Source organism: Lytechinus variegatus, chromosome 18 (genome assembly GCF_018143015.1).
Source record: "Lytechinus variegatus isolate NC3 chromosome 18, Lvar_3.0, whole genome shotgun sequence".
NCBI lineage: Eukaryota > Metazoa > Echinodermata > Echinoidea > Temnopleuroida > Toxopneustidae > Lytechinus > Lytechinus variegatus.
The window spans coordinates 1,842,431-1,869,923 of NC_054757.1; the positions used below are offsets into that span (position 1 = coordinate 1,842,431).

Here is a 27,493-nt window from a genome sequence, read left to right on the forward strand (position 1 = left end):
GATTTAAATATATCCTTCACCTTTTTTACTTGTTTCCTTGCTCAAAACACTTCATAGAGCGCCATTGCGCCCCCACTCCTCCCCACGCACCGAGGCTACGTGGTGATATCTGCTTTAAGCGGAGCTGTGATTTACATAAATGGCTTAGGCTTGATATTTGTTGATGTTAATCATTGTCAAGTTTGGAGAAAATGGGAAGAAACGAATGTTAAATAAGATATGGAATGTGCTCCCACTTTAAATGATTAAAACTTAGTTAAAGTATGCTGGATATGTCTAAAGTAAACTTTTGATTATATTCAGTTATATCCTCGGATCCAGCTGGCACAAAAAGGCAAAAATTATGCTTGCCTAGGGTTAAAATGTTAATTTGGGTGGCGAAGTTGTTACAAAAAGTGTAACTTTATCTGTTTTATTTTACTTTGCCACAAATGCCAAAGAAGGTCAGTTTGTTCTCGCCTTTTTCCTTGACACATGAAAATGAGCATTTTTGCGAAAACCAGTTTCTACGAGCTTTACAAAATTTAACATTTCTTACTCAACTGCTCAAGCGTAACATTCTGTCAAAATTTTTACTTTGATTTAATAGAGGAGACCCAAACCCAAGAATATATGTGAAAAAATACCCCCTTGCTGTATTTTTCAATTCCCAGGACCTTTTCCAAGTGTAAACTTTTTATTGATACGCATTGTATACTTTGACTCCACTCCAATAAATTTGATTAAAGTTAATATGTATTGAGCATTAGAGTGTTTCTTAGGCGAGTTTTGAATGTTTGTAACAGATCGAAATGTATTTCCACTCCAGCGCATGATCAGTGGAAGGTCATTGGTACTAAAGTGACATGGTGGTTTAAAATTTAATGAGATAAGCACCAACTTTGATGTCTTGATTATTCATATATTCTTGTGCATTGTGTTTTTCATTTATATCCACAAAAAACCACAATGCGTCCACGAACGAATGGTATTTCACAGGTTGCCAAGTACACAGCATGTTATAAAATGCATTTGAAGTAGAAATGCAACAATACCTCCATAGAGTGTTCATTGGCGTGCTATTCTATTCACCTGGTCTATTCAGTTCATACTGCTATGTAAGGCATGTTTACGTAATATCTGGCTTTGAAATCTGCCTATCATAATGAAAGAAAAAGCCAAAGGCTGAATAAAAAACATGTGTACAATTTACAACAATAGATAGATACTTAAATACAAACATGCAATGACATAAAATTACTATAACTTCTTATTGTAATACAAGGAAATAAATTGTTGAAAGTAAATTAAATCATAATTGTATTGAACATAATAAATATTAAGTATGCAAATTATAACCACTATAATGAGGCACATTGTACATGCATGAATGAAAAGAATTAGAAAAGAGAAGATGGGGAAGGATAAAGACAGCATAGGGAGACAGACAGAAAAAGTGAGTAAGGGGAAAGGGTAATTAAACGGAGATATAGAAAGTACAGAGAGAGGATTAGGCCAGAAAGATGAAGATTAAACAAAAGGTATGCATGTATGACAAGAAATTATGTACAGAGTAGACTGAGTGGGGGCAAGGCGTAGAATGAGGATGACTATCATCCATGAAGTAACTACGAACTGATCTAATAAGGTTTTAAACATGATTAAAGGAGACTATCTAATATTATTTATTCATGGTATGCAGGCCTGGAGTCATTTCTTTTAAAAGAAGAAATTCAATACTGCTTTTACGCGATATTTTATGTTTTTGAGTACTTGACACAGTCAAAAGGCATAATTTTCATTATCGTCCAAAACCAAAAATTCCGAAGAAGTTGAAAAGATAACGGAACATATGATATCGGACTTTGAACATTATTTTTGTCAAGTCATTATTCTTTTATTTGTCGATCTTAGGGTTATCATGACATTAGCCCCGGTGTTGACCATGGTGTTGACTTTAGGTGTCCTTAAATACACCGTCCAATTCAAAGGTCGCAAGTCTATTGCTTTTAACATGTTTACTTAAAATAATTTATGAAATGAAATCGACACTACATCTTCAACTAGAAAAATCTTATAATCTGTAAAGCGCTTAGAGACGTCGATCCGGTGTATTAAGCGCTATAAAAGCGGGGTTTATCATCATTTGAAAACTAACTGCACTTAGAATTAGAAGAAACGTTTTGTGTGCCTGATCCCATACGGTGGTTCTCCAGTCTTTCTTTCCATATTTACATTTTGGCGAGCTGAGAAAATAATGGCTGCCTCAAATCTGTTCACAGCTTTACCCGGTGGGGCAAAGTTTCCTCTTCTTGGATTGGGGACATGGCAGGTACGTTCAATTTTATGTAATTATTCAATTATTCACCATTTATTGTAATCATTCAATTATATTTGTATTCAGTTATCTACTCTGGCCAGCTACCATTTACAAGCAAGTTTGTTCAGCTTTCTACCCGCCCTTTCACACGGTAAAAAAATCGTAATTTGAATGATGATTCCAGTGAAAAATAAGGCTAATGACGAATAGCTTTTGTGAAACCAATCTAGAACATGATAGAATCACGAACGCTAATCACAGTCACGATTACAATAGCAATCATCATTACAATGATGATTCAAGATTCACATGTCAAAAGGCCCTACATGTAATCCTTCTATCGTAATTTTAATCACCGTTTACTTTAATCTCATTATGTTACGTTTGTGTATTTGATTTTCCTTTATGCATGTAAGCACACTGTTTGTATTAATGGACGTACATATTTGATTTTTTTTCCTATTTGAAAAACAAAATGAATTCAATAAATCAGCAACTTGCTTCATGTGGTAAAAATTTTCACGAACATTTTTCGTGAACTTTTTTTGGTGATTTTTTTTCAATTTACAATTTGAAGTCTGTCTTACAATTACAGATTATGTTAAATATTCATCCGTTCATTTGTATCTGATTTATATTAATTTGTATATATATATTAGGTTTGAATGGAAATAAAATAACAAGTTTCAGTTGGCATGATGAAATAAAAAGACTGAATTTGTTATAGGTATATATATAAACTTTTTCAGATTTCACTCTATTAAGAATGCTTGCCTTTCTGTCTACGAAATATCTAATCATTGAATATATGCAAAAAAGAATTAACAAATATGTCATTGTACATTGATTTTGCAATAGGGAAAGCATAATAACCCATATAGACATTTCCTTATGAAATATAATTATTCTACTCCAGTGATAATTCCAGTCGGATTGATACTAAGAAATTGACGTCACTGTACTTTAAGTGAGATCTAAACCTGAAAAGGAACATTCTAACCACTTTTTATAATCATGGACACTATACATTTCTGTACAATTTGTTTGCATATTAACTTAAAACGGGATATTTCAAGTGTCATTCAATCCTCCTGAACAAAATATGAATCTCTGTCAACACACAATTCTATGTTATCAAAAACACGATGCACGTCTCTCTACACAGATAATACTACATTTACTAGCGCGAAGCGCAAACTAATACTTTCGATATACTTATGAAAAGGGTGCCCTTTAAGGAATATTAATGGCACTATAATAACATGTTGCGAGCGTGAAGCGCAGGCCCAAAATGTTAAAGAGAAGAGTTCACATACTGTACTTGATGGTTTGAATATGAATTTTAGCATGTTATTGTTATAAATTATTTTTACCCCGGTGAGGTTGCGTATACTCCCTTCCTCTCTTCCCGGGATCGTAATGACTGCGCCGTTATCATCGCCTTTCTGATTTCCAATCATATTTTTTTGTGGTAGTCGGAGAAGGGAAAGGTGCGAGCCGCTGTCGAGACGGCCATCGAGTGTGGATATCGTCACATCGATGCAGCGTACATCTACTCCAATGAGAGCGAGGTCGGCGAGGGAATCAAAACAAAGATGACCGACGGAACAATCAAGAGAGAAGACCTCTTCGTAACCACGAAGGTAATTATGAGTAAAGAACAACATCATTGTAATGGTCACTGGCTTGTACAGATAGGGGGCTTGTGGGTCATGTTACCCTAAAAATAACATCCCAAATACCAAGAAAAATTTAAAACAATTAAAAGAAAAGGGAAATTTGCAAGATATGATGTTAGTTTTCGAGAACAAAGACTAGATTTATATCTTGATCTGGATTAAGTAAGATTTAACAATCAATCTGAAGAAGCTTGCAGAAACGACAAGGCGAATTAAGTTCTCAGGGTGAAACCAACTTGATGGTGAAAATATATGAAAAAAGAAATGTTTAATTTGAATGCTACCAATCAGATGAATCTCATTATGGAATCTGATCCGATGTTTTATTTTATGCACAGTCACATTAATGGCAAAGACTTCAAATTGACCAATGGTATGGTTATGAGCTTAATGTAATAGCTTTGGTTTGTGTAGTATCGGTTCAATGGCAGGTGGAAAAGAAAGAAAATGGAAAGGGTCAATATTCTCTGCCACCTTTAAATGAATATCCGAACTGTTTTAAAGAAGTTTGAATATTTGATCATTTTTGTCATTTTTTGGGGGTTTCTTGTCGCAGTGTAACAAATTACTCTGATGTTGTTGTTGAGTTGAAATAAAGTAAATTTTGAAACTTGAATAAAAACTATATCTCGTTCTTTTTTTCTCTCTCTTTAGCTGTGGATCTCAGCTCATAAACCAGACAAGGTTGAACCCTGCTGCCGAGAATCAATGAAAAATCTTGGTCTCGATTATATTGATCTCTACTTGATACATTGGCCGATGTCCCTTGTGGTAATAAAGAAATCTGTTGATTTTTCTCTTGTTGAGGGGGTTATATACACACTATGAATTAAAGGTTCAAAATTGAACCCTGAAAGGTTGATGCAAAATCAGCACCCTATGGGTTCAAAAATTGAACCCTGCGGTTGGGGTTCATTTTCGCACCCTGCGGGTTCAAAACTGCACCCCTAGGGTTTCACTATAAAATTTAGGGTGCAAAAATGAACCCGCAGGGTGCAAAAATGAACCCCAACCGCAGGGTTCAATTTTTTAACCCTAAATCAGGGGTTCAATTTCTGAACCCATAGGGTGCTGATTTTGCATCAACCTTTCGGGGTTCAATTTTGAACCTTTATTTCTTAGTGTGTAGGGGCTTTATTTCATTGATAAAATTCCAAGTGGTCGACACCCGGTTTCTCTGTTTTCCGCTTGGTCCCATCCCTCATGGTCTAATCGTACACTGCAAAACTCCGGTGTTTGTTTAACACCAGCCCGGAATCTATATATGTCCACACCAGAGAAGTATTGAAACAACACCAGTTCGAAACCGATGCTGTTTTAATACTAATTGGCGTTGTATAAACACCTATCAGGTGTTAGACCAAAACCAAACTGGTGTTGTTTAACACTTCTCTGGTGTGGACATATATAGATTCCGGGCTGGTGTTAAATCAACACCGGAGTTTTTTGCAGTGCATGTAGTTCGTCTACCAACCATTTGGTATAATGGCCATTTTGCCCTTTCGCAACAATTTATTTTATTTTCCAGTTAGGTTATATCCATTTTGTCTAATAACTATATGGTCAATATGATCATGGTTAGATTAATTATTCATGGACGAAATTTTCATGTCACAGAGTGCAAAACAACAAGTAGACGAAGTGTAAAAAGAGAAGCGAGCTTATGGATTGGTGTGAGTGAGTGTAAGGTAGTGAATGTACGTAGGACAAGGATGCGACGATATTGTTTTGTGTATAGTTTGTTTAACACTATTTTTTAAAGGTCAAGCTACCGCATAAAAATGTTGATTTGAATAACAGAGAAAAATCAAACTAGCATATCGCTGAAAATTTCATCAAAATTGGATGTAAAATAAGAAAGTAATGACATTTTAAAGTTTCCCTTATTTTTCACAAAACAGTGATAGGCAAAACTCAGTGACATGCACTATTTCTTATTTTTCTATTGTTTGAATTATACATTTTTTTTTATACAGATTTGACAATAAGGACCAACTTGACTGAACCTTTTAGTATTAAACAATGCCAATTCGACATGTTCAGGGAGGAATTAATCTTTTTTCGCTTGTCAATGGGGAGAAAATTATAATATTTCATATTTGATATAATAGAATACAAAAGAAATAGTGAGTGGATGACGTCATTAGTCTACTCATTTGCATACCGACCAGGATGTCTGCTTTGTGAAATTAAGCGAAACATTAAAAGATCATAACTTTCTTATTTCACATCCGATTTTGAAAAAAAATTCAATGCTATGCTTGTTGGATTTTTCTCTTTTTATTGAAATCAACTTTATGTTGGGGTGGGCTTGTCCTTAAACTGGGCTATTTCAGACCAGAATATACTTGACCCCCCCCCAGATCTCGGCCGCTGATTGCGCGATAACCGCGAAAATGTGCTCGCGCCTGCAGCCTGATGTAACCTACAAGACTTTAACGTAACATTTTCCAAATGATAATTGTTTATAGTGTTTAATTAATCAATTATGCAAATAAGCGTATGAAATTTGCCGTAATTTTTTTGGTGTATGTTTTTGCCTTTAACTGACTTTATATAGCTAGTAGAATGCTAATTTTTGGTAAGAGTATCAATTTTTATATTTCTAACAAATATCGACAAAAAATTGCCACAATGTAATTAATTTCTCATGTATTTTATTGTTTATTTTTGTGTATTTCTTTGTGTTTTCAAACCTTTGATCCTTATTGTTTTTCCAAAGACCTTTGTCGGGGACCCTTTTGCAATCATAAATAGCATAAAACAAATCCTTTTTAAAACAACAACAATAAAATGCTAATATAGGTTTTCCCGTCCATCAGGGTTGCATTTAAATTAATGAAAGGACTTTCAAATTCGAAATATTTTGTCAACCCTCTGCACACATGGTTCATTTTCATTTATTCATCATTTAATTCCGTTCTATATCATTCCTTTGAATTTGGTAGAAATTCAATTTAGGGAGAAATTCGTTCAAATTAATGGCCCAAAGTCGTCATTTAATTTCGCAACGACGAACTGATCGTTTAATTTCACCCAAAATACCATTTTCAATTTCATTAATCGGCACACATATTTGCACTTTAAACGTCCAAATTCAGATAACATGTTTCTGTGTTCATTTTTCTTCCATAACGTTATACAATTTTTTTTCTCCAAACTTTACCCTACCTTTTTTTCTAATCTTTCAGTTAGAATAATTTTATTCCATTATGTTTGATAAAGACGTAATTCATGTAACACTTATATGATATAGGATATGGTTGTGAACGGTTATTCTTTTAGTGATTAATGAGTGGGTGCAGGGGCGGATCAAGGATTTCCAAAAAAGGGGGCATTTTCCCTAGGAATTTGACGAGCAAAACCGAAGGTTTTTAACCAAAGAATAAGGGACGGTCCACGATTTTTTTCAAATTGTGGCTCTCAAAGGGGGGGGGGGCACGGACACGAGCCGGGTGTGCCACCCCCCCCCCCATGGACCAAAGAATAAGGGACGGTCCACGATTTTTTTTAAATTGTGGCTCTCAAAGGGGGGGGGGGCACGGACACGAGCCGGGTGTGCCACTCCCCCCCCCTGGATCCGCCAGTGAGTGGGTGGATGACCTATGTCAATGGTAGGTATTTTTTTCATCATCTTGTTCTTTTTTTATTTCACATAATTGTAAATTATATCGTTGTGGGGAAGTGATGGTATTGACCACGTTCTATAGTTGAATGAAAGTGGAAAAACGAGTTGTTGTTCCGATGATGGTTTTTCAGATGGATGATACATTTCAGTATAATGGTAAACATCCAATTAAGAAGTAAAACCCATTTCCATAATCATTCAAATGAAGTAAAAAAATAAAATAAAAACGAAAACACTGTCCATATCCTATAAGTGATCGCATATTAATGATTTTGAATTCCTAAACCTTCGCAAGGAGGGTACCGTTGCGAATTTGAAAACATCTCTTCGGCTATTTGAATTTGCTTGATCTTTATACTTGTTTAAATGAAATAACCATGAAATCGCGTGCCAATATGATTAAATCAAATAAAGTATTTGGGTATTTAAATGTTTATCTCATAGGTCATTCGAATTAGTTGCAAATTGAACTATTACATCATTAAATCGGTTGAAATTTTGACGAAATTGGACGGGAAAACCTATACATTTTATAAATTTTGGTTGAAAAACACAATTTGCATTGACTTGTAAACGGAATCATGTTTTTGAATAATTTTGGGTGTGGCATGCGCTTACGAAATGTTGCGTAATTTTAGAACCACGTCCCCGGGGTTTGCAATTTTGGTCTCAAAAGATGCACAAGAAGGCGCGACGGCGTAGTGAAGAAATGTGTCGAATTGACCCCCCCCCCCATTAGATAAGGGTTAAGGAAGAGGGGGTGTGTGTGGCGTTGTGGTGTGCGCCTGTAATCCAAGGTACGTGGGGGAAGTTACAAATTGATGCAGAGGTTCGAGGTTCGAACCCTGGTCACGTCTTTCGGATGGTGACGTTAAAGGTCGGTACCAGACGTTAATAATCATATCTGATTGATACATGTCTGACAAAAACTCATATACACACACACACTGTGTGTGTGTGTGGATGTGCGTGAGGGGGTGGGTGTGTGTGTGTATGTATCCGGCTCTCTTTAAAAAAAATGTATGTGAATGAATGCATCAGGCGAGTCGAAAACAGCCGTTTCAATTTTTTTGTACCAACTGCATATAGGTGGTTTGAATTGAAATTAATAAAACTGCTGTTGTCGACTCGCCGTACGGCTGCCGTAGATCAAATGTGACCAAGGTATAAGACAATTGTTTTAATACATCCTTTACCGCTTTACTTCCAATTCTACAGGACGATAAAGGCGTCTTTCCTTTAGGCGAGGACGGGATGTTAATAGGGAATGATTCTATCGATTATGTTGATGTATGGAAGGTGAGAGATTTTCTTTTTCTTTGCAAAATTTCCTTTGAATTCTCAGGGGTGGCGCATCCGGTGGCACCATAATGGGCTAAACTGTCTCCATGCATGGTTTGTGAAGTGACGCCAGTAGATGTTTGGGACAGCGCCGAATAGCCAAACGCAGGTGCTCCAAGACTGCATGGCCGCACTCTAAAAAAAAAAAAAAACTGAGTAAAATTTTACCCAATGTTGGGTAAAATGGGAACATGCATAATGGTTGGGTAAAAAGATACTAAACAATTTTGTAAATTTTGGAAGGTTTTTTTTACAGTGTGATGAAGACACCTGCCTGCAACATTAAACATAATTCTATACAATAAAATACAAACGAACAAATGGGGCTGTGACATCATTTCATTCGCTCATTAAATATTCATGAATACATGCACAACTATTTGAGCGAAATAATGCAGATCGTTAAAGTGTCATAACTTTGTTATTTCTTGCCCGATTTTGTTCAAATTTTCAGTGTTTTGTTTGTCTATTTTCTCTAAATCTGTTCAAATCATATTATTTTCAACCTGGAATACCCTCTTAAATTTGGATCCTCTTTCGATCCCATGTGACACATTGTCTTCTTGTCACGTGCTAGACAGAAACAGACGCATTATGCAGTAACCATGGTAACCGCTAGAAGATCATCTGATTGCTGATTCAACATGTTGAAGTAGCTACCCTGAGGATAAATAATTATCATTTCTTTCTTTGGCATAGAGCATGGAATCTCTGGTTGATAAGGGATTAGTCCGAGCTATTGGAGTTTGCAACTTCAACCAATCTCAGATTCAACGCGTTCTTGATCTTCCGCCCCGGCACCCTATAGCCAATCTACAAGTAGGTATTCCCCTGGATATGGTTTGGTATCTTTCGCTCTAAGAAAATCGATTAGATAATTTACTCCTCGAAGGGAGTGAATTAAATTTGTCAGATTATAGAGATACTTTCACTTATTGTCGAGTTGATCTCACCCATTCAATAGGAGAAATTGTGTGAAGGCTTCGTTCTTGCAATTCTGTTCACTACAAATGTAAAATAACTATTTTTTTAGAGAGAGATATTCAGATATTCAAAATTTATTGTCATGCTCAAAATAAAAATTACATTGGCACAAATATCATATTCCGGCTGTTGGTATACAAAGAACAATATATAATATATAATAAATAATTACAAAAATTATGGCATTAAATAATATACACAAAGACCTAATACTAACCCAGAACAAAATCACACGCTGCAAGAGAGAGAGCAAATACACTGCAAAACTCCGGTGTTGATTTAACACCAGCCCGGAATCTACATATGTCCACACCAGAGCAGTGTTAAACAACACCAGTTTCGTTTTGGTCTAAAACCGGATAGGTGTTTATACAACATCAATTAAAATACATGTAGCATCGGTTTGATTCCAAACTGGTGTTGTTTCAATACTTCTCTGGTGTGGACATATATAGATTCTGGGCTGGTGTTAAATCAACACCGGAGTTTTTGCAGTGTACTTTGGTCGATCTTGTACAAAATTAAATTTGTACACGATCCAAATATCTCATTGGAAACTCCTTTTCGTATGCAACCTTTTCATTCTAAGAGGGGTGCACCTTCAGGGTTGTAGTAAATTACATTGTGCATCGTAAATGTACAAAGTTATACCCTTTAAATTGAACAAGTTTGCACCCATTTGAATGAAGAAAGATAAGTTGCACCCACAAATTTGCAAACACTCTAAATAAGGGTGCACATTTTCACCTTGTGCGTGGTTGTATCGGGCGCTACCGCTGCACAATACCCCCCCCCCGACCCCCCCCCCCCTTGCTGCTCTAATGGCATTTTCACAAAATGCGTTTTACTCAATGTTTACACACGAAAATTTTATAAAATGTGCCACGTGAGTAAATATGAGTTCATTTTTTAATGTAGGAGGGGGCATGTTTTGTTCTGAATATCCATTCAAACGATTTCCCTGTTAACATTGTTAATAATTCTATTTGACATTTAGTCGGTCGAAAATTATAAAATATGTCTTTTTTTAGTTAAGGCCAATTGTTTAATCCACGGTATTGGTCTTGGATGTTTATGAATTATCTTTCAAACTATTTTTTTTTTGTTTCATCAGGTTGAATGTCATCCACTGCTGGCACAAAATGAATTGATTGAATTATGCAAGAAGCATGGTATCACTGTGACAGCGTACAGTCCTCTTGGGTCACCAGAACGACCGGGGTAAGAGCCCGGTGGGCACTCAAATTATATTTTAATGGGGGTGTGTTACACTCACGAAACCCTGAAATGGAGGTCTAAGGAACTGACCACAAGGGTAAAATATGATGTCTTGGAAACTAAATATATACCGGGTGGTGTCAAAAACATAGGTTATGGAACTGAAGCTGTTGTACATGTATAAATTTACACATTTGTATTTCTTCTCCCATACGTGTACTGTATCGAAGCAATAGCTTTGATCCAGCTGAGGCATGGCGGCTTGTCATTGTTCTAAACCCACCTTCACCCGACAAAGGAAATTATAATTGGTATGGTGTCGAAAATCTGTCTATCTGACGGTCAATCGGATCTGGTTCGCCCTAGTCACTAACCAGTCTCTGTGGTCTAGTGGTTAAGGCACCGGCGTTCAAAGCTGGGGGCCCGCGTTCGATTCCCGGCAGAGACATTTTTTCGGCACCACCAATTTTTTTCCAAGGGGTGGATAGTTCTGGGGAACCTTGATTTAAGCTACGCCTATACTATTGTTCTCTTCATCCATTTCTTTACAATATATATATATGTATATATGTGTGTGTGTGTGTTACATGTTTCTTTATTACATTTCAATTGTTATAACTGTATTTATGACGGATTTTGTATACTGTTTTGTTGGAAATAAGAAAAAATAAAACTGAAAACTGAAGAGTGCGAGCGCGAAGAGCGAGCCAAATATTTGTTTTTGAAATTTCATGAAGTTTGTCCTTAAAACTGAACATTCTGTGTAATGTTTGTGAGCATGAGCAAGATGCGGATTATATAATGGATGACACTTTAGTTCGTGTGTTTGTGACCAATAACTTCAGTTCAGTACCTCACGATCAAAATCGAGTGTGGAGAGAGAGAAGTACATGAGGTGTACACAAAATTCAACAGAAATTAGATCAAATATGTGGAATGTGATTAGGTTAAACGGTAGTCAAAATTCGCTTGTTTGTTATGTTAAAACAGTAGTCTAGTACATTTTATTTAAGGCACTTGCCGGCTTAAAACGAAACTCGAATTTCAAGTTCATTTTATTTTCCCAGCGTGTTTGTCCCATTGAAGACACGGTTAGAAAAATATCGCTTCGAATTCCAAATCCCGAGTGATTTCGCACGCGCTCGCGACCCGACTGATTACTATAAGCCAAATAAAATCCACTTTTTGTGGCAAAAACTGAAAAAAAAATATAAAGATCAAATGGAAGTAATCTTTATTATCATCCTTTACGCAGTAAAAGGACTCCCACCGACCCCGTATTAATGGAAGACAAAGTAGTCCTCGATATTGCTAAGAAAAGGGGCGTGTCTACTGCTCAGGTGCTGATCAGATACCAGATCCAAAGGGGCGTGGTCGTCATTCCAAAGAGTGTGACGTCATCAAGAATCCAGCAGAATTTTGAGGTAGGTGCAAGGGGAATATTTTTTGTATCGAAGATTTAAAACTTACGATGCCAGACGAAGGCGATTCTGAATACTGGTTTAAGATGAAATGAAAACTAAATTTAGCATATACCCCTAGCTTGTAGACAAGGCCCTCAACCCACTCTTTCGAGAAAAGCTCCGGCCCTCTTTTCTCGAAAGGGTGTGGCCACCCTGCCCAATCTCCGCTACACGAACGCAAGCGATCGTCACAAACCTTGCGTCACCACAGACTGTCCAATGAATCAATGACACCGTTTATTTGATTTTATTTTGTCTTCGTAAAATTTGTCAAATCATCATGGAATAAAAGGTTTCATATGTTATAGGATTTTAAAGTTTATCTTGCGTTTGGTGTAAATCAAAGAATTAAAAAAAAACAGGTTGTTGTTCTGAAAGTGATCTTTTTGTATCCTAATCATTATTCCCTTATATCATTTTCTTTGATGCAGGCCCTCAATTTTGAGTTGAGTAAAGAAGAGATGCAAGCCCTCGTAGATCTGAATAGAGATTACAGGTTTCTCGACTTTCCTATGTAAGTTATTTTTTTATGATTTAATTACCAATAATGTATTTAAATGTGTCTATTAAAAACATGGTTCACTCAAAAATCTCATCAATAACATAAGCCTACACGTTGATGCGTTTAAAGTTCTTTCGACGACAATCGCAGTATGTCGCCCTCTACGTGAATTGGTAAACTAACCGTCTGAATGTCTAGGTGATATACATGTATACAGTAGGCCTATTATCGACTGAGTGATTATTATTTTTTTTTTATATCTATGAGTACTTTTCTTCAAAAATATGACAAAAACGTATCTAATTGTTGATCAAAATAATAGATATCAATATCTACTTCTTTTTTCAATATCGATTTTGGATTCGTCACATACCAGAATAAAAAAAATATTCATGTTCTCATCCCCCCCCCCTCTAAAACAGGTCAAAGTCGCTGAAATACTACCCATTTTAACAAAGTGATGATACAGTTACACCACCGTAACCGATAACGGGCAGGCTTGCATGATGTACCATCGATCGATGTAGAATATGTGTGACTGTGACATATGGTCCTACAGTCCCACCGACCCCAAGGCCCCGTCTTACAAAGAGTTACGATCGATCCAATCAATCTCAAGAATATGGAAATCCATCCATACCATAATTTTGTTTCCTACAGGAAATTGAAATCTCCTTAGTAAACAAAGAGAATCACATGGAATCTTCAAGACACTGATGAATGCATGAATATACATCATAATCATCTAGAAAATAGTTTCAACAAATATTCATTTTAGATGTTGACGTTGCTGGCTTCGCATAGTTGTGATTGATTGGATCAATCGCAACTCTTTGTAAGACCGGGCCCTGGACGACAGAAGAAATTTGTGAGTTTTTGCACCGTGACACAGAACGCTTACAAAAGCATAAAAAATGTATTGCCAAAAGCCCTTGATGACAAAGAGCAGCCAAAAAGTTAGTCTTTGTCGAAAATTTGTGAATCAAAGTAACAATATTGTCCTGGACTTCGGACAAACGAGATATTTGCAAATTTTCGTCAACCCTGGAAACTGCTGTTCCCCGGTCACCAAATTTCTATAAAGACCTCCCAGCTGCCCACTGCCATTTGACGGGCATTTTCAATAAATTTACTGTGTTCCGAATTTGTCCTGCGTCGAGGTGCTAAAACTACCTGATACCATGTGAAACGTTATCTGTCGGTTTGGAGTCGGTTTTGTTGGTATGACAACGGTGTGTACGGTGTACAAGGTCATCAACTGAGGAAGGGAATAACATGAAGAAACCTTGATGTGGCATGTGAACAGAGGAAAATGGACGAAAATATCGAACTGCATTGTATTCTGTCTTCTTCCGATCTGTACGTCATTGTAAGCATACTAAACACGTAATCCCACATTCAATGAATTATATGACGATATAGAATAATTTCAACGGATTCAGTAACATGGAAAATATTAAGAACTGGAAATGTTAAAGATATTTTAATGGTTTGTAGAAGTAACGAAATCGTAGGAAGCTCAGTATTATTTGTTTCTCTTTCGACGGGAGATAATTCTAGGCCGAGGCGATTTTACGTTTTTATGTGATGTAATTTAAAGGAAATCGGGTAAAAATATTTCAGATCAGGTCATTATTCAAAAAAAATGTACAAACAGCCTAAATGATTGTGTGATTTAAAACTTGTGTTAATCATGCCTTTCATATCAAAGAAAGAACATTTGTTTTAAATCTGCTAAACTATTTATCATTACGAACGAGCAATAACTGCGAATTTGCATCTTGGTATTTCCAGTTCTATTTTTAATTTACAGTATAAGCTTCAATAAAACAATTAACAAGACAGTATGAGTACTTTTATGAACGAATTCGCGAAGCGCGGTACACGGTTCCGAATATACATAACAGATAAAAAAAAGAATCTCAAAAATGTGATTTCATGTACAAATCCAATGCAAATACTACGAAGTCAAAATTAATGAATGTATCATTATTTTTATTTTTACTGATTAAAGCAATATATTTCACATTATTTAGTACGGAAATAGTGTTGCCGACTATTTTATTTACCGTGTGGAAGGGCGGTAAATCCATTACGTTATTTCGAATGGCTTTCAATCAAACGATTTAATTAATGTGATTGTACACAAGTTGTATAGGTAATTCAAAATTAAATTATCTACTCCAGGCCGAAAATGATATGATGCCATTTCCTCACTTCTTTTTTTATTTTTCTATTTATTCATTTTTTTCGTAAATAAGTGTAAAAAAATATATTTATTGATATTTTGCCCATAAAGAATGAAAAAAAAGCTGGGTTGACAACTAATAAGATGTTCATTGCTGAATCTTATTTTGTTACAAGGGTGATACTGTGTCTACATACATGTATAAATATATGAAATGATTTTTATTTCATGTAATAACTTAAGAAAGGGGAAGTGAGGACATGACATCATATGCCCACCTAACTGCCTAATGAATATTCATGATGGCGTGCATGTAAACGTTTTCACAAAATATTGATAGTTTTTAAAATATGATAACTGCCTGATATGTTATCAGATTTTGATGAAATTTTCAGTGTTTTGCTTGGTAAATTTTACTCTTTGTATTTATTTATTAATTATTATTTTCAGCCCTTTAAGCAACTAGAGAAAGATCAAACGATCACGACACTTAATTTCTCATGAAAAGCTGGCGTAAAATAAAAAGTTATATGGCAATTGTAAACTTTTGCCTAGTTTCACGGAGTAATGATAATTATTATCACAAATTCAGATTTATCAAAATATAAAGAATCCTATTCCAAAGGGAAGTCAAGGGATCTCAAAATCCCGCAGCGCTCTCGTAATAGCCGTTAAATAGGCCTTAAACCAAAGTCTGATGTTTCAACAGTTCGGACATATCTCCGCTTGGTGTTGAGGCCAGGATCTCAGTATAGGAATACACTGTATTGAAGAAATAAAGAATATAAACATATTATTGTCGCTAGTCCATGTAGTCAGAGTTAAAATAAAGTTATACATGATATATTCCACCCCAAAATCAAGAATAAGTAAGTTGTTCAGAATAAATTCTGATAATTTTCATAGATCTTGAAAGGAGACATCTTAAAGCCCGTCTTTAGCTTTCAAAAAGGGTCAGGAATGTGAGCTATACTCGCGTATCACTTAACTTTACAACATTACAAAAGCGTATTAGCATTGGCGGTGGAAGCCAAAAAATTTGGATGGACACAGGTAAAAAATTGGACAAGCCCCCCCCCCAAAGGTTATCAACAAAAATTTTAGGGGGGTCTACCCCCCCACCTCAAATTTAGGGGAGGACAGCCCCCCCCCCCCCCCGCTTCCGCTGTCTATGAGTATGTCGTTGAATGCATTTCTTTTAACCCATTAGAATTTTAAAATGACATTTCTGGCCGTTGGGACTTAAATTAAATCTTGCGCCCTCTTTCGGCAAAATTTTCATTTTATTTAAGATAGCTGATTGAGCACTTACCTTACATATTTTAGTAATTTGACATTATATAGAAAACTGCTGACAATGATTTTATCCTGAAATCTTCAAACCATTCAATGCTTGGGAATGTTTTTTTTTTCAATTATAAACAGACAAAAATAAGCAGATATTCCATTTTGACCGGGCCCCAAATCGCATTAAAATATGGTGTAAGATCCGTAAATTCATGCACTTAAGCACACGTTTATTCGCACCTTCGCACCAAGTGCCTTGCATGCGTTAGCGATCTGCGGCTGGCACATCGCTGACAACTCTTTTTTACGCGTACTCCTACATCCTCTGAGTGAGGGCGCTATGACATTAAGACGCCAATTGCGTGAGGTCTATATAATATAATTTGTCAAAACTAATTAAATACTTGATTTGATGTACAAGTTTTGAAGTTTTGGTTTCACTCAAGCATGAGATAGGCACAATATAATCTCAGGGGAACTTCCACGCAGTCCGGAAAGAATTTTCTTAAAGAAAACTCTTATACCTCGTATTTCATTAGGCAATTTCAAATTTGATAGTAAAAATTAGAAGAATTACCACTTTCAGATGAGCTAATAAGGTTTAGTAACCTTGATTCTTAGGATTAGGTATTAAAGTTATGAAGATTTCAATGTTGATTCCCCCAACATGGTCTCATTTCATTGACCCTAAATGACCTTTGGCCTTGATCATGTGACCTGAAACTCGGGCATGATGTTTTGTAATACTTGATTACCCTTATATCCAACTTTGTCAATATACTTCTTAAGTTATGATGACTTTTCAAAAACTTAACCTTGGTTAAGATTTCAATGTTGACGGCGCCGCTGCCGCGAGACAAAATGCTAAATATGGATTTAGCTCCTTTTGGAATATGATACTTCAATTGGTGAAAACGTCGCAACAATGAAATGTATCACCATTTTCGTGACTAATTAATAATTAGTCATAATGTTCCTTGATAGGAATTGCACATTTTTCTCCAAATGTTAAAATAGTATATTACCTCTCGCTGGTCGATGAAGTTTTGTGGAAGTGAGTGACACATCCCCATCAAGTGCTTGTCCCAGTCATCGCCATCCTGATAAAAGTTATTAAATATGATTAACGTGGTCTCCGCATAATATTACAAAATGCGATTTCATTAGCAAATTACAAGATATTTGAAAAAAAAAACATACGCAGGAGTAAAGAACAACTGAAAATCAGTTATAATCAACAACAAAAAATCAAGGCTGATAAAATCAAGAGACAATGAGCAACTATCCCCCTCCCTCTCTCTCTCTCTCTCTCTCTCATGAAGAATTAATTAGGTGATGACGTCATGAAACAGGATCTCTCTGTGATTCTTTCTATTGATACAAAAAAGAAGAGGACATGAAGCTTATTTGGTTAAAAAAAAAGAATTGAAAATAGGGGCTTGGGCCAAAGATTTGTCAAGCTATTTTTTATCAGTAGGAATAAGGGTGTCGTCATCTCAAGATTGTGCTGCTATAGTGGTTGTCTTAATAACAAGGAATGGGGATATATTCGCCATTTTTTTTAATAGCAAAACACTTTTTTGAGTAAAGAGTTTTTGTTGAAAATACAAAGAATCCTGACGAAAGTAATGAAATGAAAGTAAATGTTTTTTTGAAAGCACCTTTAACTCGCTGCGATAAATCTGACGGGGAAATAGACATTGGTCTAGCAGCGTATGCATGCAGATTAATAAAAAAAAGTTCACGTCCAACTGTCCAAAATACACCAGTTTCCAAAAGGACATCACAGCCAAGAATTATCTCTGAAATAGCTTATGACGAATACTGGGAAGGGGTGGTGTCACTTTTTAGTTCCATCGGACATTGCATTGACGCAGTTGCGCATCCAGGAGGGAGGGGGCATATCAGGCCCGTGCCCCAACAACCCCCCCCCTCCATGTATGAAGAGCTCACTTGCAAAAGGAGTTAGGTCCATTTTTTTTGTCTCAATGTATATATTTTCAGTAGCTCCATAAGATGATACCAAAGATAAGTTGAAATTCCCATTAAAAATTGAACTAAAATGACAAAAGAAAAATCTCTCTTTTTTCAAAAGGGGTTAGGTCCATTTCAGTTTGGTTGCAAAAGGGGTTAGATCCACACAGAAATTTTTGGAAAGGAATATTTAAAAAAAATGTGAAGACAGGTAGATCTCTTATATACCCAATTTTATGTTCACATGATAGGGAAGTACATCATGACAATTAAGTTCATCATAAAAAATATTGCAATAAGTGAGAATAAAAAAAAACCTTTTGCAACCAAACTCTTCATATATGTCATAATTATATACGTAGTGGAAAATGTTGGTCTTACACAAGTGTGAAGATCATTTTTTTTTTGCTTGTCAGATTTTTTCCTGAACAAAAATGTTCCCTTCGAAAATCCTGGTCCGCCCCTGCATTGGTGGATTATTTGTGACCAAATAGTTTGAAAAAAGGAGATCCTAAGCTTTAAATTATCTGTATAACTTGTCAATATTGATTGCCAATATAACCCACACAAGTAGTTGAAATTGTCAAGCAGTTTCCCACAAAACTCTTGTATCTTGTTTTCTATTCAACTTTACAACTTGAAATTTTGACAGTATGAAGATGAAGAAGAAGAAGAATTATTTTTTTTAAGATAAGCTATGCTTTTTGAATACCAAAATTTCTTTTTTGGCTATCATTATAAACAACCTTCCCTGACGACTAATTAGTCCTCGTTAGGCTGGTCATATTTGTCACCACCTGGTGATGTACATGAAACTAAGGCAGATAACGAAAGAAAAACACAACGACAGCAACAAAAAAAGGGAAAATGAATATTAATTCAAAATTTTCACTGTGGTTAGGATGGATTGCAAGGCATCACATAAAATGACCCAATATACTCACCACTATTTGGTCCGAAAAGTCGGGCGAATTTTTCAGTCGGCACAACTCACACATTACCTGTAAACAAAAGGGAATGGTTATGAAAAAAAGACAGACCTTATAGGCCTGTTGCATAAAACTTTTTACCTGAGAAAACTCAGGTTGTTTTTACCGGAGTTTTTGCCCTGTGTTAAAGTCAATGGCAGAAATCAAACTAACCTTTGTTTTCAGTTTTTACCAGAGTTTTCTCAAGTAAAAAGTTATATGCAACAGGCCCCTTGAATAAACCTTATGAATTGACTTCATTACGCCACCATCTTATCATGGAGGGTCCATGATCTTATATAGGCTGAAACCATTACCTTGCACACGCCCGTAAACATGGTAAAATGATTTTTTGCAGGGTTCTGAATTTAAAAAAAGAAGATAATTTTCTAGTTTATGAACATGCCCGTATCGTACGGAACTATGTGCAGATCAGTTACTTCCAGGGGCGGATCCAACTTTCCCCATAGGAAGGAGGCGGAAAACTGTAATCAAGGTAATGAAGATTATGAATAAAAAGAATTCTTACTTTTAAAATGGATGGTTTCCTGGCTGCAATTATTGGATCAGGAGTGTCATCGGTTGGATTGACGGTTGGATCCACCTTCTTCATCTCATCATTTTCCACCCCATAGATCTCTGTATCATTACAACAATATAGATTTAAAGTAACCAGTAACCAAGAGATTATATTCCTATATTCATAATTACAATCATAAGAGAATCCAATTATACGATCATGAAAGTTCATTTGTGTGGGTTGAAAATAACATTAAGTTGAAACTTTGACTTTTATGCGTAGTGCGTAAAAATTACGTCATGGAAAGATGCTCTAGATGCAAATATGCAAATCGAAAAGTGCCTAGTAGGCCTATAAGTTGTCGCTTTTTAACGAAGTAAATGAGCATTTAGATGCAGCCAATGGCTTGTCGGTAATACCGAAACGATGCTTCTTTATAAGAACATCCAACGCTATAAACGTCATAACATCATTTGCGGGTTCACAGCCTTAAAAAAAAATTCGGGGGGGGGGGAACAAGGCGCGTAAAAAAAATCAAAGACGCTCAAAAGCATGGAGCAAAGCGCCCTTGTTTGTAATGGGTGCCCTTTGGCCTGTTTTAAAATGAAATTAAAGGGTTTGTTCCAAACTTATTATTGTTAGAAAATTTTCGTAACAAAGGTGGTTCACGAACCACGATCCTCGCTTGATTTCGCGAACAATAAAATATGAAATATGATCTTTTGACCCCTAGATAACCTTTGACCTTATCATCCGCAAATGATCCAAGGATCATTTTGTACCAATGCATGCGGTCATAATTATGGTCAGGGGAACTTACCAGCCATGTTTCCTGAAGCAGAGAAAAGATCACGCTTCTTTCGGCCAGATATCAAGACTGATGCAGGTGAAGCAATGTTCGCCGTGGTAGCAGTTACCCATGAGATGAAAGATACCGCTAGGTGTGTGACTATTCTACCTATACCTTCCGCTGGAGAAAGAAAATAAATTATCAAATGAAGTTAGCGAAGCAATTAACATATCCTTTAATATATTTTTTTTAATTGCAGGTAAATACATGCTGGAAACCATTCGTACACGTACCCCTTTAGGGATTCTCGAGTCCTACTAAGTATATTGTATGATACGCATGTGCCGTGGTTGGTATACCCCCATGTTCAGCATAAATTTCCGTTCCAGAGCATCACTAAGTTAGTTAGTCATTGAAATTTTTATTTTTACCCGGTCCATATGCAGACACCCTCAGATTTGCGTTTCTCGTTCCAGTGCACTACCATAGCTGCTGCCATGGAATGCATGTTCGATATAATGAGTTCCGGAGACCATGGGCGGAAATCCCAGGGGGACTTGTCCCCCCTACTCAAAATAGAAGGGGGGACACAATATCAAATGTCCCCCCTACTATTTTTGGTCTTTGGTGATGCTAAGAAATGTGTGACTCAAAATGGGAATAAAACGTGCGTTTTCAGACGAGATGACCTTTTTTTTCTCGTCAAATATATTTTCGTCGAAATGACCTTAAATTTTAGGTAATAGCCTTACTTTTTTTGCCTGTCAAATTTTCCAGACCCTTGTCCCACCTACCTCTTGGGAGAAATTTCCGCCCCTGCCGGAGACCCCCATTTTTATGGTCTGTTCTAGAGAATTGCATCTTTACCGATCGCTGATCCCTGAGCCATTCCGGAGACCCCCATTTTAAGACCAAGATTTAGTTCCAGAGCCCCCTATTTTTCGAAATTGGTGTGGCACATAATTATCATGTTATAATTCAAGTAGCCCCACCGAGGATCGAGCCTTGTAGGCTACAGTCATACCAACGAAACCGACTACAAACCAATCGATGGTATGTCATTGGTAATAACGTAGCTCTTCCAGCTTTGGTCGGTCTGGAGTCAGTTTCAAGGGTGTGACTGCGTCAATAGCAAGTTTTTGCAACCCTTACACAGGAACGTTGAGACTCTATTGAAGATGCCCGTCAAATTACAATGAACAGATTAGAGCTATCAATCAGGTCACTGTCGAAAACTTGTGTAACGGGACAAGACATCGTCCTAAGATTCGGAGTTCACACAAGTTGCACTCGGGACAAATGTCGTTTGTCCACAACGACACTGTGACATTGTGATTCACCGATTTTCGACAATGGCTGCTTTGTGTTAAATAGGGCATCTAACAAAAGATTCTCAACGATCCATAATGCGTCTACGTAGTGGTTGCGATCACTCCCTATTATGACTTTGTGTAATGTTATCTTTCCCAGTCATTCGCTCGTGTGACAAGCTATATCCACCGTAATGCCTAGTTTCAAATTTGCTTTGACAATCGTACGGAAGATCTGACTGATTTTTTATAGGGGGAATTGCTGGTGGCATTAAAATGGGATATGAATTATGTAATAAACAACCATTATAATTTCTTTACGTATTAGTTGGGTATCACAAATCGCCAAAAAACCTTTCCAGAGGCCGCCTAGAGATCGATCGTATGACGCCCTGCGCTGATCGCACGATGCCTGTACGTTTCAACACTGATCGTATAATTTCTTTGCGATGATCGTACGATGCCTCTATGATGTGTTAAGGTCTACAGTACTACGATTTTCAGATAGATACAGATATCTATTATATTCTTATTTCTAATTTCAAATATTTATATTTTGGCGATTTTCCAGTCCCAACGACGCCTTTGAATAGGCAGTTACATGCTGGCGCTCTACATATTCGTTGATTGCATGGGATTGACTGTGGGTCAGAGAGATGAATTAAAATAAATTAAATGAAGGTAAGTATGGATACAGAGAGGGGGGGTTGTGTAGAGAGAGAATGGAGCGAAAGATAGAAGGAGGAGAGAGGGGGAGGGCGGGAAGAGCGGGAGAGGGGGAGGGATGAATAGAAGAGAGGCGGTGAGAGTGAGGGGAGATGAAGTGGGAGCCGGAGAGGGAGGGATAGAGGAGAGAGGGAGGGGGAAGAGAATAGAGAGATGGAGGGAGGGGAGGATGGGAAAGTGGAGTTTGAAAGATGAGGAAGGCCTTACCAACATTTACCGGCTCTGGATTAATGTCAGTCCTGGACGGGCCACACAGGTCTAATGCCTCACAGATATCCAGTGGTGTCTGTTAATAGTCGAGGATACACACAAAAAATACTTATTTATTCCATTGATAATAAATAAACAATTATCATCACAATTATTGTCAGAATTATTGTAATCATTATTATTATTACTATTATCATTATTATAATTATTATTATCATTATTGTTATTATTATAATTATGGTAATGATTATTATTGTTTTGTTGTTGATCATGAGGTGGTACCGAAGGAGTCGCCCCTCGCATAGCTTATTAGTGAATACCCATCTTCTTTATACAATTATAGGAGTCCCTGCAAACGGTTCTTGTTTAATGTCCCCTTTCAGGTCAGTATATCGAAAAAAATCGCATTAATTAGTTAGTTAGATAACATCTCAATCATGATATAAAAAGCGCTAAGAAAGGTCCAGGTCTAAATACATGGAATATAATATTTAGAATATAATTTTTATCATTGTTGTTATTATTTTTATTATTATGGCTCACCCTTTCGTTTAAAGTAATTATCTGTGTAGATGTAACCAGGGTCCAACAAATATCAGCATCTTCTCGGCTGACTACTTCGAAACAAGAAGTCTATGACAAAAATGATGAGATGATAATGGTCATAGTACAGTAGGTACAGTAGTTATATAGTACAGTATCAAAGGATGTAGGACCGATGATTGAGATCGACAAGGGCAAGTCTACCTGATAAATAAGTTGATTTGAATAAAAAGAGGAAAATCTAACAAGCATAACACCGAAAATTTCATCAAAATGGAAAGTTATAAATAAGAAAGTTGTGACATTCATTCATTCGTTAATAAATCATTCGTAGCAATTATATGCATATCGTGGTCGGTATGCGAATGAGGGAACTGATGACATCACCCACTCACTATTTCGTTGGTATTTGAAATACGGAATATTTTTATATTCTCCCCCACTGACATGTAAATCAAAGTTCTTACCTGAATATGTGGAATCGCAATTGCTTTAACATTTTGTGGTTCATTCAATAGGGTCTTTGTTGTCAAATGAAATATTGTTTAATTCAACCAATAAAAACAAAAGAAATAGTGAGTGAGTGGTATAATATAGGGGTTCTAAATATGGATTCAGTCTTTTGCAGTGACTTGTTAATATATATGCGTGTGATAAAATCAAAGGCATTTTGTTGATTGAAGCCATTTCTTTTCATTTTAATTTCTTTAAGATCTGTATTTTTATATATGATTTATTTTTTATTATCATTTTTCTTATTGTATGCCTAACATACTTTAATGGAACGATGGTACTTGTTCTTTTTTTTACAATTGGCTGTAAAATTTCTTATATTAATTAAAATACATTTGGATGCCCTTTAGTGATTCCCAAGCAAACGAAACAATTTATTGGGAGCTTTATTTTGAATTATCAAAACCCATTGCTTATGTTTTAACTAAATGATGTTTTTAAATGGTACAAATCGAATTCAACGTTAGTCTCATCTCTCATAAAACGAAATGGGGAAAATAACAGGAACTCACCCTAGTTATTTCTCCTGATTCTTGTAGAGCCTTGGCTGCATTCTTGCACGATTCACATTGATCTTTGGTAGAAACTGTTCAAGTTTACAAGGTTAATTACAGAAAAGTTGATTTTTGGTCTGTAGCTAGAGTTAGACAGAGCGGAAATTCGGACGATGTCTTCTTTCTTAAAGTCACTCTGTAGCAAGAGTTAGACAGGGCGGAAATTCGGACGATGTCCTTTTTTATAAAAAAGTGCTAATACAGAATTAAATGAATGATTATAAAAGGAGCTAAAAGGTTTGTATAATTTTGATCAAGTGAAATATGCGATTCAATGAGGGGAAATTTCCCAAAGAACGAAAGTAATCAACATGATCAACGTGAATTAAAGAGATTATTTGTTTCCATGGTTTTGTTGCAAATACGTTTCATCAGCGTCTCTTATGCAGACTTGTCTAGAAAACCTACAAGACGTCACGTCAACTAAAGGCTTGTCTCCGAACCGAGAAAACGTCTAATCTTACCAATATCTGCTATAGACAAACTGTGTTTTGTCCAGAGTATGTAAATGTTGTCAAGAATATATAAACTGTCGGATTAACTTCTCCTGGACTAGTATACTGTAGAGACCGTGATGGCAAAGACCCCTAGGACAGATACCTACATGCGTCGGGTTTTAGTATCTGGGAATCGAAATCAAGTCCCTCAGGTTGAAACACGGGAATCCTGACCACTAGACCCAGACGCCCCCATCAAGTCTTCGACATCCCAATAATTGCTGTTTCTGTATTAAAATTGAGAAGCTCTTCCATTGACGTCACCAGAACTTGTTTAAGACTCCTCAAATTCGTCTCACCATCGTGTCCATTACTTTTCTAGCAACCGATCATTCTCCCCCATTAACCCGTTGGTGTTAAATTGACTTGAAATTCAATTTTCTTAAATTTACTGTTATGTTGCTCTGTCTGACATATATCTCTTCAGCCTTCGAGAACAAAATTTGTTTAAAAAGTATTAAAACAAAATTAATAGGTATAAACCCATGGACCAGCAGGCATATAAAAATTACGTGATTTTAGAACCGTTTTAAAATCACGCAATTTTCACTTTTTGGGTTATCCCTAGTCACATATTTAGTGTTCACATACCTGACAAACGGCCCATTACCGATTACCATGACCAACGTACGCAGGATTATACTAATCATTAATGGTCTGGTTTGGGTAATTTTGTCTTGAATAAGATCACGGATACGCAAAATTTTGGCAAAGTGATATTTGAATTTTGTTTTGCATATAAAAATATGAAAAGGATATCAAATTTTCATTAACTTTTTTGTAAGTTAAAGTATTATTGTTCGGTCTCTTTGCATCCCACTATGCCTCGTTACACACCATTTTGTAGGTATAACATGCTAGGTAATAAAAGATGGGAACTGTCATCTTTCAATCGCTACGCTCTCTCGCATGCAAATGATTGAAGAGGTTTTCTATTGCAAGCCATGTACAGAAGCTATCATGGTGTGATTCCACCTGAAACCTTCCTCTCCTTATAATTTTGCCACTCTTTATCAGAACGTGTATAAATCGCAACGGAACTAATTTCTTCCATATCTGTTCAATAAGTGACTACCAAAATACTCTCAAAAAACATGAAACGAGACCAAGAGCTTCGGAAATTGGTTTAATTGAATAGAAATGAATTTCATATTCGTTCCATTCATCGTATAACATATAAAGTAGTATGCATGTATATAATTGATTTGAAATTGACGCTACCCAGATCTGTCTTTTTTTCAATACTGATTTACTGCTGCTGCTGCTGTTCGCTCTTGTGCATTAATATAATTTATTCGATATTTTCGAATTGCTACATCATGGTCACATAGATTAACATTCTGTCAAAAGCACGTACCAAAAACAATATAATTTGATAATGGTACAAATAAGATACGATAACAAAGCAAAAATCCTACCTGTTTCAAAAAGAGCTATAATTGAAAACACACCAAGGATTAAAAATGATTTATCCATGACTTCAAGCTGTTTTCACTGCTTTTTGAATTATACAGGCTCTAACTGGGACACTGGATCAAAACAGGAAAATAATTGTCTTTTATCCAGTTTACCTTTGGATATCCGTTTAAACTTTGAACAGGGGAGGGTTTCATGGAAACATTTGTCAGTGATTTTTACTGGCTAATTTTCTCTCCGCCAATCAGATGCAACTATTTGCAGTAGCGTCAGTGAAAACCGCTGCACTGGTTGTTTATTTTCATGACAGTTGATGGCAGTTTTGTAACCCTAGTGGAGAGTCGTTATCACACTCTTTATTTCTTTGAGACTCAGAATAATTATGTTGAACTCAGGGAAAGTAATACATACATTCTTAAATATAAACTTATTGTGGATCGTCAATGTTCATTCTGATTACACAGACAAAATTAATTGGGGTCAGAAAGACCAAAACGTTATGACCATGCAGATTATTATTTTATTTTTATTATTATTGTTATTATTATTATAATTATTATTATTATTATTTTTTTTTTTTTGGGGGGGGGGTCGAGTCACTCTTTTCATAGCCTACAATGTTTCTAACATACCTAACTAACTTGAGCTCTCACATGTGTGCATAGCTGCAGGATGTTGCCCCCGCCCTCCCCGAAGATAAATTGTAGGTAAGCTTAGGTAAGCAGATTTCAATTGTAGATCTATAAATGGTTATTGACACAGAAAAGTATGTCTTACAAATATATATTATGAAACTTGCTTATTCACTCAAGTGTATTTTGACACTAAGTAGTTAGCTGCTCCCATGGTTACATAAAACTTTTGCTGGATGGCGAAATAGAAA

General features: G+C 36.2%; 2 protein-coding genes across 2 annotated transcripts; one reads left to right on the forward strand and one right to left on the reverse strand.

Annotated features, from left to right (window-relative positions):
• The first annotated feature begins 1,996 nt into the window (after positions 1-1,996).
• Positions 1,997-13,860, forward strand: LOC121432121 (aldo-keto reductase family 1 member B1-like). Its single transcript, XM_041629977.1, has 9 exons — positions 1,997-2,311; positions 3,775-3,942; positions 4,633-4,749; positions 8,825-8,905; positions 9,647-9,766; positions 11,046-11,152; positions 12,405-12,573; positions 13,044-13,126; positions 13,537-13,860. Exons 1-9 carry the CDS (start codon positions 2,237-2,239, stop codon positions 13,565-13,567), a joined length of 951 nt encoding a protein of 316 aa, XP_041485911.1. The 5' UTR covers positions 1,997-2,236; the 3' UTR covers positions 13,568-13,860.
• A 1,818-nt stretch (positions 13,861-15,678) lies between these two features.
• On the reverse strand, positions 15,679-26,698 carry LOC121432009. The gene is made up of 9 exons (XM_041629820.1): positions 26,613-26,698; positions 24,656-24,729; positions 23,631-23,720; positions 23,085-23,163; positions 20,872-21,021; positions 20,061-20,170; positions 19,508-19,564; positions 17,615-17,689; positions 15,679-16,064 (listed from the first exon to the last, which is right to left on the reverse strand). The coding sequence occupies exons 1-9, from the start codon at positions 26,668-26,670 to the stop codon at positions 16,005-16,007; spliced, it is 753 nt and encodes a 250-aa protein (XP_041485754.1). The 5' UTR covers positions 26,671-26,698; the 3' UTR covers positions 15,679-16,004.
• Positions 26,699-27,493: the final 795 nt, after the last annotated feature.